Source organism: Puma concolor, chromosome E3, assembly GCF_028749965.1.
Source record: "Puma concolor isolate L17-30 chromosome E3, mPumCon1.1.hap2, whole genome shotgun sequence".
In the NCBI taxonomy this organism is placed as follows: domain Eukaryota; kingdom Metazoa; phylum Chordata; class Mammalia; order Carnivora; family Felidae; genus Puma; species Puma concolor.
This window is the reverse complement of record NC_141682.1, coordinates 4,919,110-4,931,824: the sequence shown is the minus strand read 5'-3', so window position 1 is coordinate 4,931,824 and position 12,715 is coordinate 4,919,110. Positions and strand designations below refer to the sequence as shown.

Sequence of the window (12,715 nt, the reverse complement as noted above, 5' to 3'; positions counted from 1 at the left end):
AAGAGAGCCAGTTCGCACAATTCAGACCACATCTTTACTTAATCCTCTGCCCAAATCTGTCACTATGTGTCGATCACAATAAGCCATGCTGAAACTGGTATTCCTTAACCTTTACTCGTTCTGACAAACTTCCTTGACCATAAACCTGAGGGGAAACGTGTGATTGAACAAGATAAGAGACTGTTCTGGAAGTGGGCCAGGTGAGGTGAAGAACGCATATGTGGTCTGGCCATAAGCAACTTGCTCGAAAGCAAATTTGGATGAAGACATAGCTAGTCATAATTTATCTTTTATTACTGGACAGGTAGGCTGTTTCCATCAAATATCATATTGTTAGACATTTATTTTGTTGTAAGTAAATCCCTAGAGTTAATAGTCTCTCAGGGATTAAAGGCCAAAAATGAGTTAAAACAAGAAAGTCAAAACACAATATACGGAAAAATTAGAAACTTTCCTATTTCACACAAAAAATCAACATGTCGTCAAAATTCTCATCCAGGCCCAATTGCTTTGGATGCAGTTATTTCAGCCAAGTCCATGCCTCTGTGACAAACTGGTTTTCCTGAGGTCTGGCACCCACATATTTCCCTGAGGTCATGCCTGCTGTGTGGTTGTCAGCTCGTGGCTGGGACGTGAGTCAGCGTCTGGCTGTGTGGCCGCCCCCACTTCACAGTGTGTGGAAGGCTGACATGTGGGATGGGGGGCAATGAGCATGCGTCCAGCAATTAGACTCCTCCGAGTTCCTAAGTGGACAATAAATTATTCTGCCTGTACCCTTGATGACACAGACCTACCTTCTCTCAGGCCGATGACCTCACGCCTCCGTGGTCCTGGGAACTCTAGGGCATGAGGGTGCGATCTCGCCCCCACACCCACAGCTCTGGATCAAAAGCCTGGATCTGGAAGACAGACGGCCCCCTGAGCAGACAACCTCCAGGTAGGCCCCCCTCCCTGCCACCGTCCAGGCTTTCATTCTTTCTCATCCCGAATCCCGTGTCCCTCCATATTCCCCTCTCTCTCCCACTGGGCACCCCCCCCCCCAAGTCCCCACAGCCCACCCACCTCCTCACACTCTTCCCGGGACACCCTGGTCTTCCAGCCCATGGATCGGATGAATTGAAACCGCAGTTTGTGAAACAAGGGACGCTGGGAGCGGTTCTTCCCGTACAGGAATGAAAAGATGGCCTGTTTGGGGGCCTGGTTATCTTCTTCCATATCATTGGCCAGGTAGCTGGAGAGAGATGTTAGGTTGCTGGTCAGGAGCAGGACAGGCAGGACCCCCCCCCCCCAGCACACACCCCAGCTCAGCTTCCCAGAAAGGACACAGGCTGCTCACTACCCAGTGTCTCCAGATGCCACCCAGTCACCAAGAAGGCACTGCCGGGCAGAGACGTCTCCCACCGTGATGACAAGACAGAACTGAGCAGGGAAGCCGGTGGGCATGTTCTGCCCTGTGTTCCCAACCCCATGCCCACCCCTTGCCCTTCACCGTGTCTGTGCACACACCTGTCTCCCTGTGTGGACTGGGGACATACACAGTTCCTGTGGCCAAGAGCTGAGTCCACTCTATTTCTGCAGAAAGTGGCTTTCCTACCAAATGACTAATGTAGGACTTGGTTCATGTGGATGCATTAGTTCAACATGCATTCTCCCCATCCTTCTTCTCATCGCCTCATGGTCCTTGGCATATAAGATATACTTGGAGAGTTTTTGTTCAGTGAATGAATGAGTGAATGAATGAATGCTTTCTCTCATGGTCAAGGGCAATACTGATTACCTCGTAGGTTCAAAATAACTTAAACATTTGCAGAATGGAAGGGATTGTGTTGAGTGTTTGGAGAGGAGAGTGTGGAGCTATTTTGACAAGACCTGCCTTCAACAGGTGTCTAGTCTAATGGGACTGGGGAAGGGGGTGTGGGGGCTGGATAAGAAATAACTGTAGTCCAGGGGCACCTGGGTGGCTCAGTCAGTTAAGCGTCAGACTTTGGCTCAGGTCACGATCTCACAGCTCACCTTGTGAGGTAGAGCCCCGCGTCAGGCTCTGTGCTGACAGCTCAGAGCCTGGAACCTGTTTCCGATTCTGCCTCTGTCTCTCTCTGCCCCTCCCCTGCTCATGCTCTGTCTCTCTCTCTGTCTCTCTCTCTCTCAAAAATAAACATTAAATATATTTTTTAAATAACTATAGTCTAAAATATCCATAAGACTAGGATTATTTTTTGAAAATGTTTTTTAATGTGTATTTTTGAGAGAGAGAGAGAGAGACAGACAGGGGGTGGGAGTGAGAGAGAGAATGAGTGGGGGAGGGGCAGAGGGAGAGGGAGACATGGAATCCGAAGGAGGCTGCAGGCTCCAGGCTCTGAGCTGTCAGCACAGAGCATGACATGGGTCTTGAACTCACATACTACGAGATCATGACCTGAGCCGAAGTCGGACACTTAACCAACTGAGCCATACAAGCTCCCTGAAAATGTTTTTTTAATGTTCATTTATTTCTGAGAGAGAGAGAGAAAGAAAATGTGAGTGGGGCAAGGGCAGAGAGATGGGGTACAGAGGATCCCAAGCAGGCTCTGAGAGGACAGCACAGAGCCGGATGTGGGGCTCAAACTCCTGAACCATGAGATCATGATCTGAGCCAAATGCTCAACTGACTGAGTCACCTCAGTGCCCTATGAGGCTAAGATTTTAACAGAAGCGCTACGCAGGTACAAAAGTCAGAGAGGTCAGGGGAGCATCTGAAGATTTGGGAGTTGGAATCAACCTTGAGGACAGGTCATTTTCTTCAGGTGCATGTGTAAAATCAGCTAGACAGAAAACGCAATATAGAAACAGAGGGAAAGGTGCTTGGCAGGTTGGGTGGAGAGGGTTGGATCCAAACTGGGAGCTCTGGCCTTGCCCAAGAGCGCCACTGGCCGGCGAAGTTGGAAGATGAAGCAAGAGAAGGGTGCTTTGGAAGGACTTTAGGCACATAACACCAGCTGGCTTGGGGACAGCCTTGTAAGACACCAGCAGGAGTATTTACAGTAGGTCTGTGCTGAGTGCTGAGGGCCTGAACTGAAGCATTTGTGCAGGGAATGCGGAGAGGAAGACAATGATGGATGTCACTTGGGCTTCTCTCTTGGCTTGGGGCAGGGCAGTACACTTCCTTCCTTCTCTCCTCTTTGGATGGTTTTATGTTTTCTATTCTTCAGTCTCTTAACTGATGTTAGGGTTATTTGTGTTTAGAAAGAACAGTATAAAAAACGCTATGCTATAATCCTATCGTTTTCATACACAGACTAAACAGTTTAAAAAAAACAGGTTAGAAAATAATCAGTTACAAACAGGTTTAAAAAAAGTAGATGAGGGGCGCCTGGGTGGCTCAGTCAGTTAAGCGTCTGACTCTTGATTTTGGCTCAGGTCGTGATCTCGTGGTTTGTGAGTTTGTGCCCCGCGATGGGCTCTGTGCCCACAGCGTGGAGCCTGCTTGGGGTTCTCTCTCTCTCCCTCCCTCTCTGGCTCTCCCCCCTCAAAATACACAAATAAGCTTGAAAAGAACAGATGAAGGCCAGAGTCCCACTTCTCCCCTCCATGGTCACAGGGTATTGAGTACCACCGATGGCCGAGGCAAAATACTCACAGTGCTAGGAAGAAGTGGATTCGTTGGAATTGCCAGGAGAAGAGGCCAGCACGGCTAAAGTAAGCTACGACCATAGACAGGAGATACTGATGGGGAGAGGAAAAAAGCCATAAGACAGGGATCACATCCTAGGGGAAGGAGAAAAGTGGGGCAGGGCGTGGAAGGCCTCAGCAGGTGCTCCTGCTCCCACATGTCGGCTGAACCTGCTTATTTGGTATCAGAAGGTTGGCTGCAAACCCAGGAAGTCAAGGGGAGAGCTTCCGGTGCTCCCAGGCTGGCTTGCTCTGCTGTTTGGGGGGCTTGTCTTTAGGATAGCCAGCTTCAGGAGGGTCTTTGATAAGCTGGAGCAAAGGGGAGCCCCCAGGAGCTGAGAGGAGAGGGGACTTAAGGTGACAACAGCCAGAGAGCCACAACAAGGGTTCAGATCCCAGAGGATCTGCAAGAAACCATGAGGCGCCTGAGGGGAAGTGTAGGCAGCATCAGGTTGGAGAGAGAAGGAGAGCTGAGGGTTCAGAAGGCATCCGCCTGCCCCGGGACAGACGTTGGAGCGAGCGGGAGTACATCTTAGTGGAGAGTGACAGACGATACCTTGTCAGATACCCTCAGGTTTTTGTCCCAGGCCAGGAATCTTTTAACAACAGGATCTTCTGTGAGAAGAAGGCATGTGTTAGGTTGGGAACCAGAACTGGGTTAGTGTGGGAACATTCCAGAGTGAAGAGGAGAATGATGCTTCCCCCTGAAGAGGAGAAAGAGCTTGTAGGATGTGGCCAAGGGTGAGGCTGATGGTCAGAGGTGAGAGGAGACCACTCCCTGGCCAAGAAAATATGGTGGTATCCTTGCGGGGTGGCCAAGAGAGAGCTAGGATTCGGATCTTCAGTAAACAGTGGTGCTCTGTCATTATCACGTACTGCTGCAGGGGCCACAGAGACCATAGAGTCATTCACCATCATTTTCTCATTTGACAGTGACCTCAGGGTACAAAGATGGCCTGTCATCCCCCTTCACACAGATGACGGCATTTAGTTTCAAAAGGCCACTAAGAGCTGAGATGTCCCAGGGGCATGACCAAAACCAAGGTTTCTTGTCCCAAAGACAGACCTTTCTCCAAGTGTCACCTAATCCTCTGTCGTTTTTAAGTGTCCCTGATGAGGATCAATATGGGGTCCTCCAAGGATGGAGAGAGAGCTCAGCAGCTAGCAGAGAAGTCTTTTCCATTGGAAAAGTGTAGGCGTTGGAAGTTTCTTGTTTTTTTAAGGAAAAAAAAGAAAGGATAGGATTGGAGGGTGCTCTGCCTACCCAGCAGCCTGTTGAAAACCTCATGGTGCTCAGGCAGCACTGAAGACAACCGCTGTCTCTTCAACTTCATCTTGAGTCCACACAGCGTCTCCACGACCCAGACGTCCTCAGCCCCTGGGGCTGTCTCCTCCTCTGACTCCTCCCTTCTCCTCTTGCAGCCACAGGAGGGAGGCGGGGGATGGGGGTCTACCCGGGGGGCTGAGTGAACAAACCAGGCTCCAATATAAAGCTTCTGTCTTTGGGATTCAGCCATTGGTCACCCAAGCCCCTCCGCAACCCAAACCTCCCCTCATCCTCTCTGACCTCGGAGACTATTGGCCTCTCCCAAACCATCTTTCCGTCTTTCTGCCTTGTTGATATCCACCTGCCCCCATTCATCTTTGCCACTGTTCCATCCCCCTGTCCTCGAAACTCTTCCTCATTATAGTCAATCTCTCCCATTGGAATAATGGAATAGTGGAATGATTTCCTCTCCTCCTTTATCTCATTTGAGGATCTCATCTCCTGACCCTCCTTCCTTGCCCCCCAGGTTTTCCTTCCATGGGGATATCCTTGTCCTTAGGTCCTGGCTCTCTGAATCTCTCCTGTCACACAAACCCTACTCACATGCTCCTTTCTGACTTCTGTACCCCTTCCTCCTTCCTAGTCAACACTCTCAAGTCCCTTCTTCCTCCTGCTTCCTCACCTGATGGTCCTGGGCTTTCTTCACCCATTACTGCCTGCAGGGGGTACCCTGAGGAGCTGGGCTGTGGGCTCTGGTCCTCACACCCGGGAACACGGTTGACAACCGGCCATGATTTCTCCCAAACTGTTTCTTCCCTTCCAGAAAACTTAGATTGTGTTCTGCTCAAACTCCTCTTCTGGATTCTGGCTGAACACAAGTCCGTTATCACTTCTCCAAGCTGGGGAAAAGCTGGAAGTGAAGAAAAGCTCTGAGAAGATGCTGTTGTCCACCTCCGCTGCTAAGCACTATGGAGTTTGATCCTTCCAATCAGGAAGGTCAGAAGCCTCTGATGTCATCGGTCATTCCAGTCTGGCAACCAGTTTGAAGGAAAACACGCGTAACTGCCAGACAGGTGTCCACTTTGGAGATCGGGGTAAAGGATATCTCCTGCCGCCAACCCAGCCTTGGACCGTCCTCCAGAACTGTCCTCCAGAGTCTGGACCACTCTCCAGCAGATGCCAGGCTCCCTCCATGCTAAACTTGAACCATGTCAGACTCTCTCCACCCCTCTACTCCTATTTCAAGGCGCAGTCTGGCGGGAGAGGGAGGAAGCCAACAAGGAAATTTAGCAGGAAGGTAAGACCTTGTGAGAGTGAAATCAGTATGTAAAGAAGGTCCCAGGGACATTGATTTGTTGGGTTAAAAGCTAGTTCAAAATGCTGAATTTGACAGAGCTCCTGTGCTCGATGTTTACTGACACTATGTTTACTGATGCGATTCTGGGCTGGAGGGACACTCATGCTGTACTGAGCCCAAGAGACTTTTTGGGGAGACTGTTTGAAGCGTGCTCACACACGCTTCAAATGGTGTCTACAGTTTCTGAAGTCTAGGGGTCGCTCCAAACCTGCCCGTCAGTTGCCATTAATCAGCTCCGGTCTGCAGATAGTTTGTGAGCATGTGTATCACTCCTGACCCAGAAATTTCACTACCATTTGTGTATCCTAAGAAGAAAATGGCACATGCACAAAAAGACTAAATGGAAAAATCGCCAGGACAGAATCTGTTTTATTGAGGTGGGGAGACACATGAAAGTATGGATGTAGTAATGCGGACGACCAACTGGTTGCCCCTGTGGTATCAGAGGAAGCGTCGTCTGAACCTCCTTCCTCCTACCTACCTCCTACCTCTGCTTCTCACCCGGGCATCTGAGACTTGCCCTTTCTTCCTTTCCTTTCCTTTCCTTTCCTTTCCTTTCCTTTCCTTTCCTTTCCTTTCCTTTCCCTTCCCTCCCCTCCCCTCCCCTCCCCTCCCCTCCCCTCTCTCACCTACCCTCTCTCCCCTCTCCTTCCCTCCTGTCCCTTCCCTTTCCTTCCTTTTCCTTCCTTCCTTCCTTCCTTCCTTCCTTCCTTCCTTCCTTCCTTCCCTTTCTTTCTTTCTTTCTTTCTTTCTTTCTTTCTTTCTTTCTTTCTTTTTCTTCCTTCTTTCTTTCTTTTTTTCTTTTTCTTTCTTCTTTCTTTCTTTTCTTCCTTCCTTCCTTTCTTTCCTTCCTTCCTTCCCCCCTTCCTTCCTTCCTTCCTTCCTTCCTTCCTTCCCTTTCTTTCTTTCTTTCTTTCTTTCTTTCTTTCTTTCTTTTTCTCTCTTTCTTTCTTTCTTCGGTAAAATAACATAACATAAAATTTATCATTTTAACCATTTTTAACGGTATAATTCAGTGGCATGAGGCACACATACATTGTTGTGCTATTGCGCGGCCCTCAGCACCATCCGTCTCCAAAACTTTTTTTATCTTGCCTGAAGCTGCAACTCTGCACCCAGTAAGGACCACCTCCCCACCTTCCCCCACCCCACCCCAGCCCCTGGCAACCACCGTCCTACTTTCTGTCTCTATGGACACGGCCACTTCCAGGTACCCCCCATCATGGAAGCATGCAGTGTTTGTCCATTTGTTTCTGACTTATTTCATTCAGCAAAATGTCCTCAAGCCTCATCCATGTTATAACATGTCACAGTTCCTTTCCTTTTAAGGATGCATAATAGCCATCGTGTGTCTACATGTTTTTGCATGTTCCTTTCATAATAATATAATAACAATATGATACACATATGTATTTACATACCACATTTAGTTCATCCATCTGTTGATGGACACCTGGGTCGTTTCCACATTTTGGCTCTGAGTCCTGCTTTCCATCCGCTGTGTGAACTTTGATGAGAAGCACATCTGTTATTCAGGATGGGCCTAGAGTTTTATTTTGTATTTTTATCACTTACGTATTTATAATTAGCCCCACCCAGGCATAAGTGAAGTCAAATCAGTTCACCCAGAAAACAATGTGGAGGGTTCTCAAAACAGAACTACCATATGATCCCACAATCCCACTTCTGGGTATATACCGAGAGAAAATGAAAGCAGGATATTAAAGAGATGTCTGCCCTCCTGTGTTCACTGCAGCATTATTCACAATAGCCAAGATAACCTGTGTCCATCAACGGATGGATGGCTAAAGAAGATGTAAGGTACACGCATGGAGATCTGAGGGATATCCTGCCATTTGTGATAACACGGATGGACCTCGAGGGCATTGTGCTGAGTGAAATAAGCTAGACAGAGAAAGAGAAATACTGCGTGGTATCCTTTATGTGTGGAATCTTAAAAAAAAAAAAAAGGTCAAACTCATAGAAACAGAAGGGAAAAGAGAGGTTTGCCAGGGTGCAGACTTTCAGTGATAACATGAATGAGGTCTAAGGATCTCAAATAAAACCTGGGAACCACAGTTGATAACACTGTGTTGTATAAGTGAAATTTGCTAAGAACTTAAGTGTTCTAACCCCCAAAAAGGTGAGCATGTGAGGTGATCGATATGTTAATTAACTGGATGGGAAGAATCCTTTCATGGTGGATACATATATCAAATCACCTGGATGCACGCTTTAAATATCTTTCCATTTTTTGTCGGTTTTACCTGAATAAGGCCGAGATCGTTAGAAAGTAGTTGATCCAAGGCACAGGGACTGAGCGTCTCCTTTGTTTGCAATCGTCAACTTTCAGACTCAGACGAGGTCTCAGAGAGCATGCAGACAGCCTTGGGGTTCCTGCACGGTATCCTTGGGCCCGGGGCCCTCCCACAGGTCCCCACTGGTGGAAGAGGCACTGCTGTGTGAAGGACACATGACTCACCCCTGGAGAAGTTCAACTCCTAGGAAGCCAGTTCGCACTTAAATTTCATTCATGATGCTTTCAGCCATCATAGCTGGTTGGGTCCTTCCATAACAAAATGGAAGGCCACTCTTCCTCCTGATGAAGCTAGCTTCCCAATACTAGAAGGCAGATACTCTGTCCCTATTCAAGTTTCTCTTCTGTGCCATGAAAGCCTGGATTACTTTGAAGAAGGGGATTCTTCAAGACAGTTTGCGTAGTCCTTTCTCCCCCACCACCTTGTCTGGATGTTCCACAGTTAGGCAGGGCCCATCCTAAGATACACTGTTGGTACATTGCCCAAAAATGGGCTAAACAGCTCAGACGGGGAAGAGCAAACTGTTACTTCTTCTCTGTCTCTTCCCCCCGTGGAGGCAGTTTAATATAACAGTGGCGGTAGCTACTGCAGAAATATTGGCAGGATGAAACAGAAGTGCTTTGCAAATGCAGTCCTTCTGGCGTGAGGACCACATGGGGAAAGTAACTGAGATACAGATACCGGATCCAGCCTCATTGGTTCTAGTTCAACAGAACTGGGGTAGGGCCCACTTTAACTTATTTTTTTTTATTTTACTTTTTAAAGTTTATTCATTTATTTTGAGAGAGAAGGAGCAAGCTGGGGAGGGGCAGAGAGGGAAGAAGAAACAGGATCCCAAGCAGGCTCCACACCATCAGTACAGAGCCCAGTACAGGGCTCAAACTCACGAACCTTGAGATCATGACCTGAGCTGAAATCAAGAGTCAGTCACTTAACTGACTCAGCCATCCAGGCGCCCCTAACTTATTTACTGATGCACATTCAGATTTGGAAATCTCTCTGTGGGACATGCCACGCAGGTCAGGGTAATAGGGATCCTTTTTTTTTTTTTTAAGTTTATTTATTTTGAGAGAGAGAGTGAGTGGGGGAGGGGCAGACAAAGAGAGAATCTCAAGCAGACTCCACGCTCAGCACAGAGCCCAACATGGGGCTTGATCCCGTGACAGATCGCAATATCCAGAGTCAGATGTTTAACTGACTGAGCCACCCAGGCGCCCCAGGGCAATGGGGGTCCTAAAGAAAGCAAAGCCACACTTGCATGAAATAAGCCATGATCTATACCTGACATGCCAAGACCATGGTCAGGCCTTGAGTCCAAGGTTGAGGGGTCCTTTGGAACCAGCCTTCAATCCTCTGGCCAGTTTATTGGTGACAACCTGTCCAGCAGCCTGGGTGCCGATTTGGATACATAGACCCATGAGCAGAGTTCATCCTGAGTGACTGTGCATGTACTGGTGAAAAACTGCTCTCTCCACTAGGAAGTCCTGTCTCGCCAGGGGCTGCTCACCCTGGCCTGTCATTCTCTAGTGAGTGATGGTCTCTGTACTTCCCTCCTGTGACCTGTAAGACCTAGGGAAAACCCTAGGAAGACGACACAGAGTGTCTGGGATGGGGAGATGGGATGAGGTTCTTGATACTGACCTCTAAGATCTGGTGTCAGAAGCTAATCATTAAAGTCTTTAACTTTTTTTTTTTAACAATTACATGTCAAGTTTTAAACACTGTGTTAAATTTCTTTACAGATTTTTAATGTTTATGTATTAACATTACATTGAGAGAGAGAGACAGAGTGCAAGTGGGAGAGGGTCAGAGAGAGAGAGGGAGACACAGATCTGAAGCTGAACTGTCAGCACAGAGCCTGATGCAGGGCTCGAACCCATGAACCAGGAGATCATAACCTGAGCCAAAGTCAGACACTCAACTGACTGAGCCACCCAGGCGCCCCTTGGTCTTTAACTTTTATGCTCCCCTCCACCATGTCTGACACACTCTCAGTGGGTCCTCAAATCATGTTAGTTGTAGTCTGATATTATTGCCTCTCTTAAGTGCTATAAAATGTTATCTCCACACCAATGTGCCCAATAATGGTTTCAGATCTTGTTTTGAGATAGTTATCCTTTATAAGGCATTTTCAGGAGGATTGTCTCATTTTCTTTGTTGAGTTGAGAAAACAGGGTGCTGGGATTTGTCCTTTTTTTTAAAACTAATTTATTTGAGAGAGAAAGAGACAGACAGACATTGGGGGAGGGGCAGAGAGAGAGGAGAAAGAGAATACTCAGCAGGCTTCATGCTGTCAGCACAGAGCCCAACACAGGGCTCGAACTCACAAACCATGAGATCATGACCTGAGCTGAAATCAAGAGTCAGATGCTTAACCAGCTGAGCCACCCAGGCGCCCCTGAGTTTTGTCTTTGAGAAACAAAGGATGTGAAACTCAAAAGACTGAAGCAGGATCCCAGGTTTCACCTCGACTGCTCTGATTCAAGTCCTATATCCCGTTCATGCCATTCTCTTCTCCATCTGCCCAGACAATCTGGAGGACATAAGCTAGTTAGTATGATGTGCCTATCAAAAGATGGAGGTGGGGGTGGGGAATGGGAAAGTAGTGGTTCTATTATAAACTAGTATGTGCCCTTGGGCAAATCCTTCCTCTTTCCAAGCCCCCATTTCTTCATCTATAAAATAAAAGATGTAGATAAGATGATCTTTAAGGGCCTTTCCCACAGCATAAGCAAAGCAGTGAGAAAGCACTTGTAGTGAATTTGATGTGACCGGGTACATGAATGCTGTGGGTGAATTGTGTGCCCCTATCCCCATCACCCTGTTCATGTGTTGAAGTCCTAACTCCCTAGTACCTCAGAATGTGATCTTATTTGGTGGTTAGGTCTTTACGGAGGAAATCAAGTCTAAAAAAAATGAGGCCATTAGGATGGGCACTAATTCAGTATGGGTGGCGTCCTTATAAAAAGGGGAAATTTGGACGCAGAGACACTGAAGTAGAGGGAAGACAATGTGATGACACATGGAGAGAAAATGGTCACCTACAAGCCAAGGAAAGAAGATGGAGCACACCTGCCCCCACCGCCCTCAGAGGGAACCAGCCCTGTCCACGTCTGGATCTCAGACTCCCAGCCTCCAGAACCGGAGACAATGCACTTCTGTGGTTAAAGCCACCTGGTTGGTCTTACTTCATTACAGCTTCCCTGTAAACTGATCCAACCAGTATTTTGAATAAGAGGGAATTGAGATTTGACTGTTACTGTCCTGACACTTCTGGCGACCATTCCATTAAAGCAAGGCATGTCCCGAGGCTCCAGAGAAGAACCAGTTCTTTCAAACAAATGAGAAACTTGAACTTTTTTCTTAGCCTCTCACATTTCCTGGTCACGGTGAATATGTTAGTTTCGGGAAAAAATGGGTGAAAGACTTCAAGAATGGTTTGCAAATCTTGAAGATGGGTGCTGGTGTCTTAATAAAATTGACACATTACAGAGAAAAGAAAACAAACAGGAGCAAACACAGGCCACAACTTAGAAAATCAAGGGTGGGAAAGGCTTCTTCAAGTACAATGTCAACACATGAGAAATGTGAGGAGAGCCTGAATGATTTGAACACAAAAAAATAATGTCCGTGTGATAGAAAATGAAAGTAAAAGATTAAGTTAGGAAGATTGATGATGAATTGGGAAAATATTTGTATTTTATACAAATACAGAAAGAGAAGGCTTTATTTTTTTTAATGTTTATTTATTTTGAGAGAGAGAATGTGTGAAGGGCAGAGAGGGAGAGAGAGTGAATCCCAAGCAGGCTGCGCACTGTCAGCACAGAGCCCCACGTGGGGCTTGATCCCATGAACTGTGAGATCATGACCTGAGCCGAAATCAAGAGTCGGACACTTAACCAACTGAACCACCCAGGTGTCTCCACCCCAAAATAGAAAGCTTTATATTGTCAACACTAATAAGTGAAGCCACATTGAAAGGCAGGCCTCTGCTGCTTCTGGCCCAGGTGGAAACATAGGGTCCAGATTTGCCCTCCCAGCTTAAATACATTTTTAGAAGGCGGAAATATATGATATATGAAATGACAGGTTTTAGCCATCTGGAGAGAGGGGTGAGCCTTGAGA

General features: G+C 47.3%; 2 protein-coding genes across 3 annotated transcripts in view; one reads left to right on the top strand and one right to left on the bottom strand.

The window, feature by feature from the left end:
• Positions 1-736: 736 nt before the first annotated feature.
• RBAK (RB associated KRAB zinc finger) overlaps positions 737-12,715 on the top strand; it is a 37,543-nt gene continuing 25,564 nt past the window's right edge. The window contains exons 1-3 of one of the 2 annotated variants that reach the window (XM_086692248.1): positions 737-937; positions 3,578-3,675; positions 5,739-6,212. The gene's annotated coding sequence lies outside the window, so the exon portion shown is untranslated. The remainder of the gene's footprint in view (positions 938-3,577; positions 3,676-5,738; positions 6,213-12,715) is intronic. The other variant, XM_086692249.1, reaches the window with a different exon arrangement.
• LOC112859966 (speedy protein E4-like) lies at positions 970-5,812 on the bottom strand. Its single transcript, XM_086692774.1, is given in 6 exon segments — positions 970-1,231; positions 3,617-3,702; positions 4,205-4,263; positions 4,913-5,110; positions 5,598-5,676; positions 5,678-5,812. Coding segments are annotated over 6 exon segments (714 nt in total). The 5' UTR covers positions 5,708-5,812.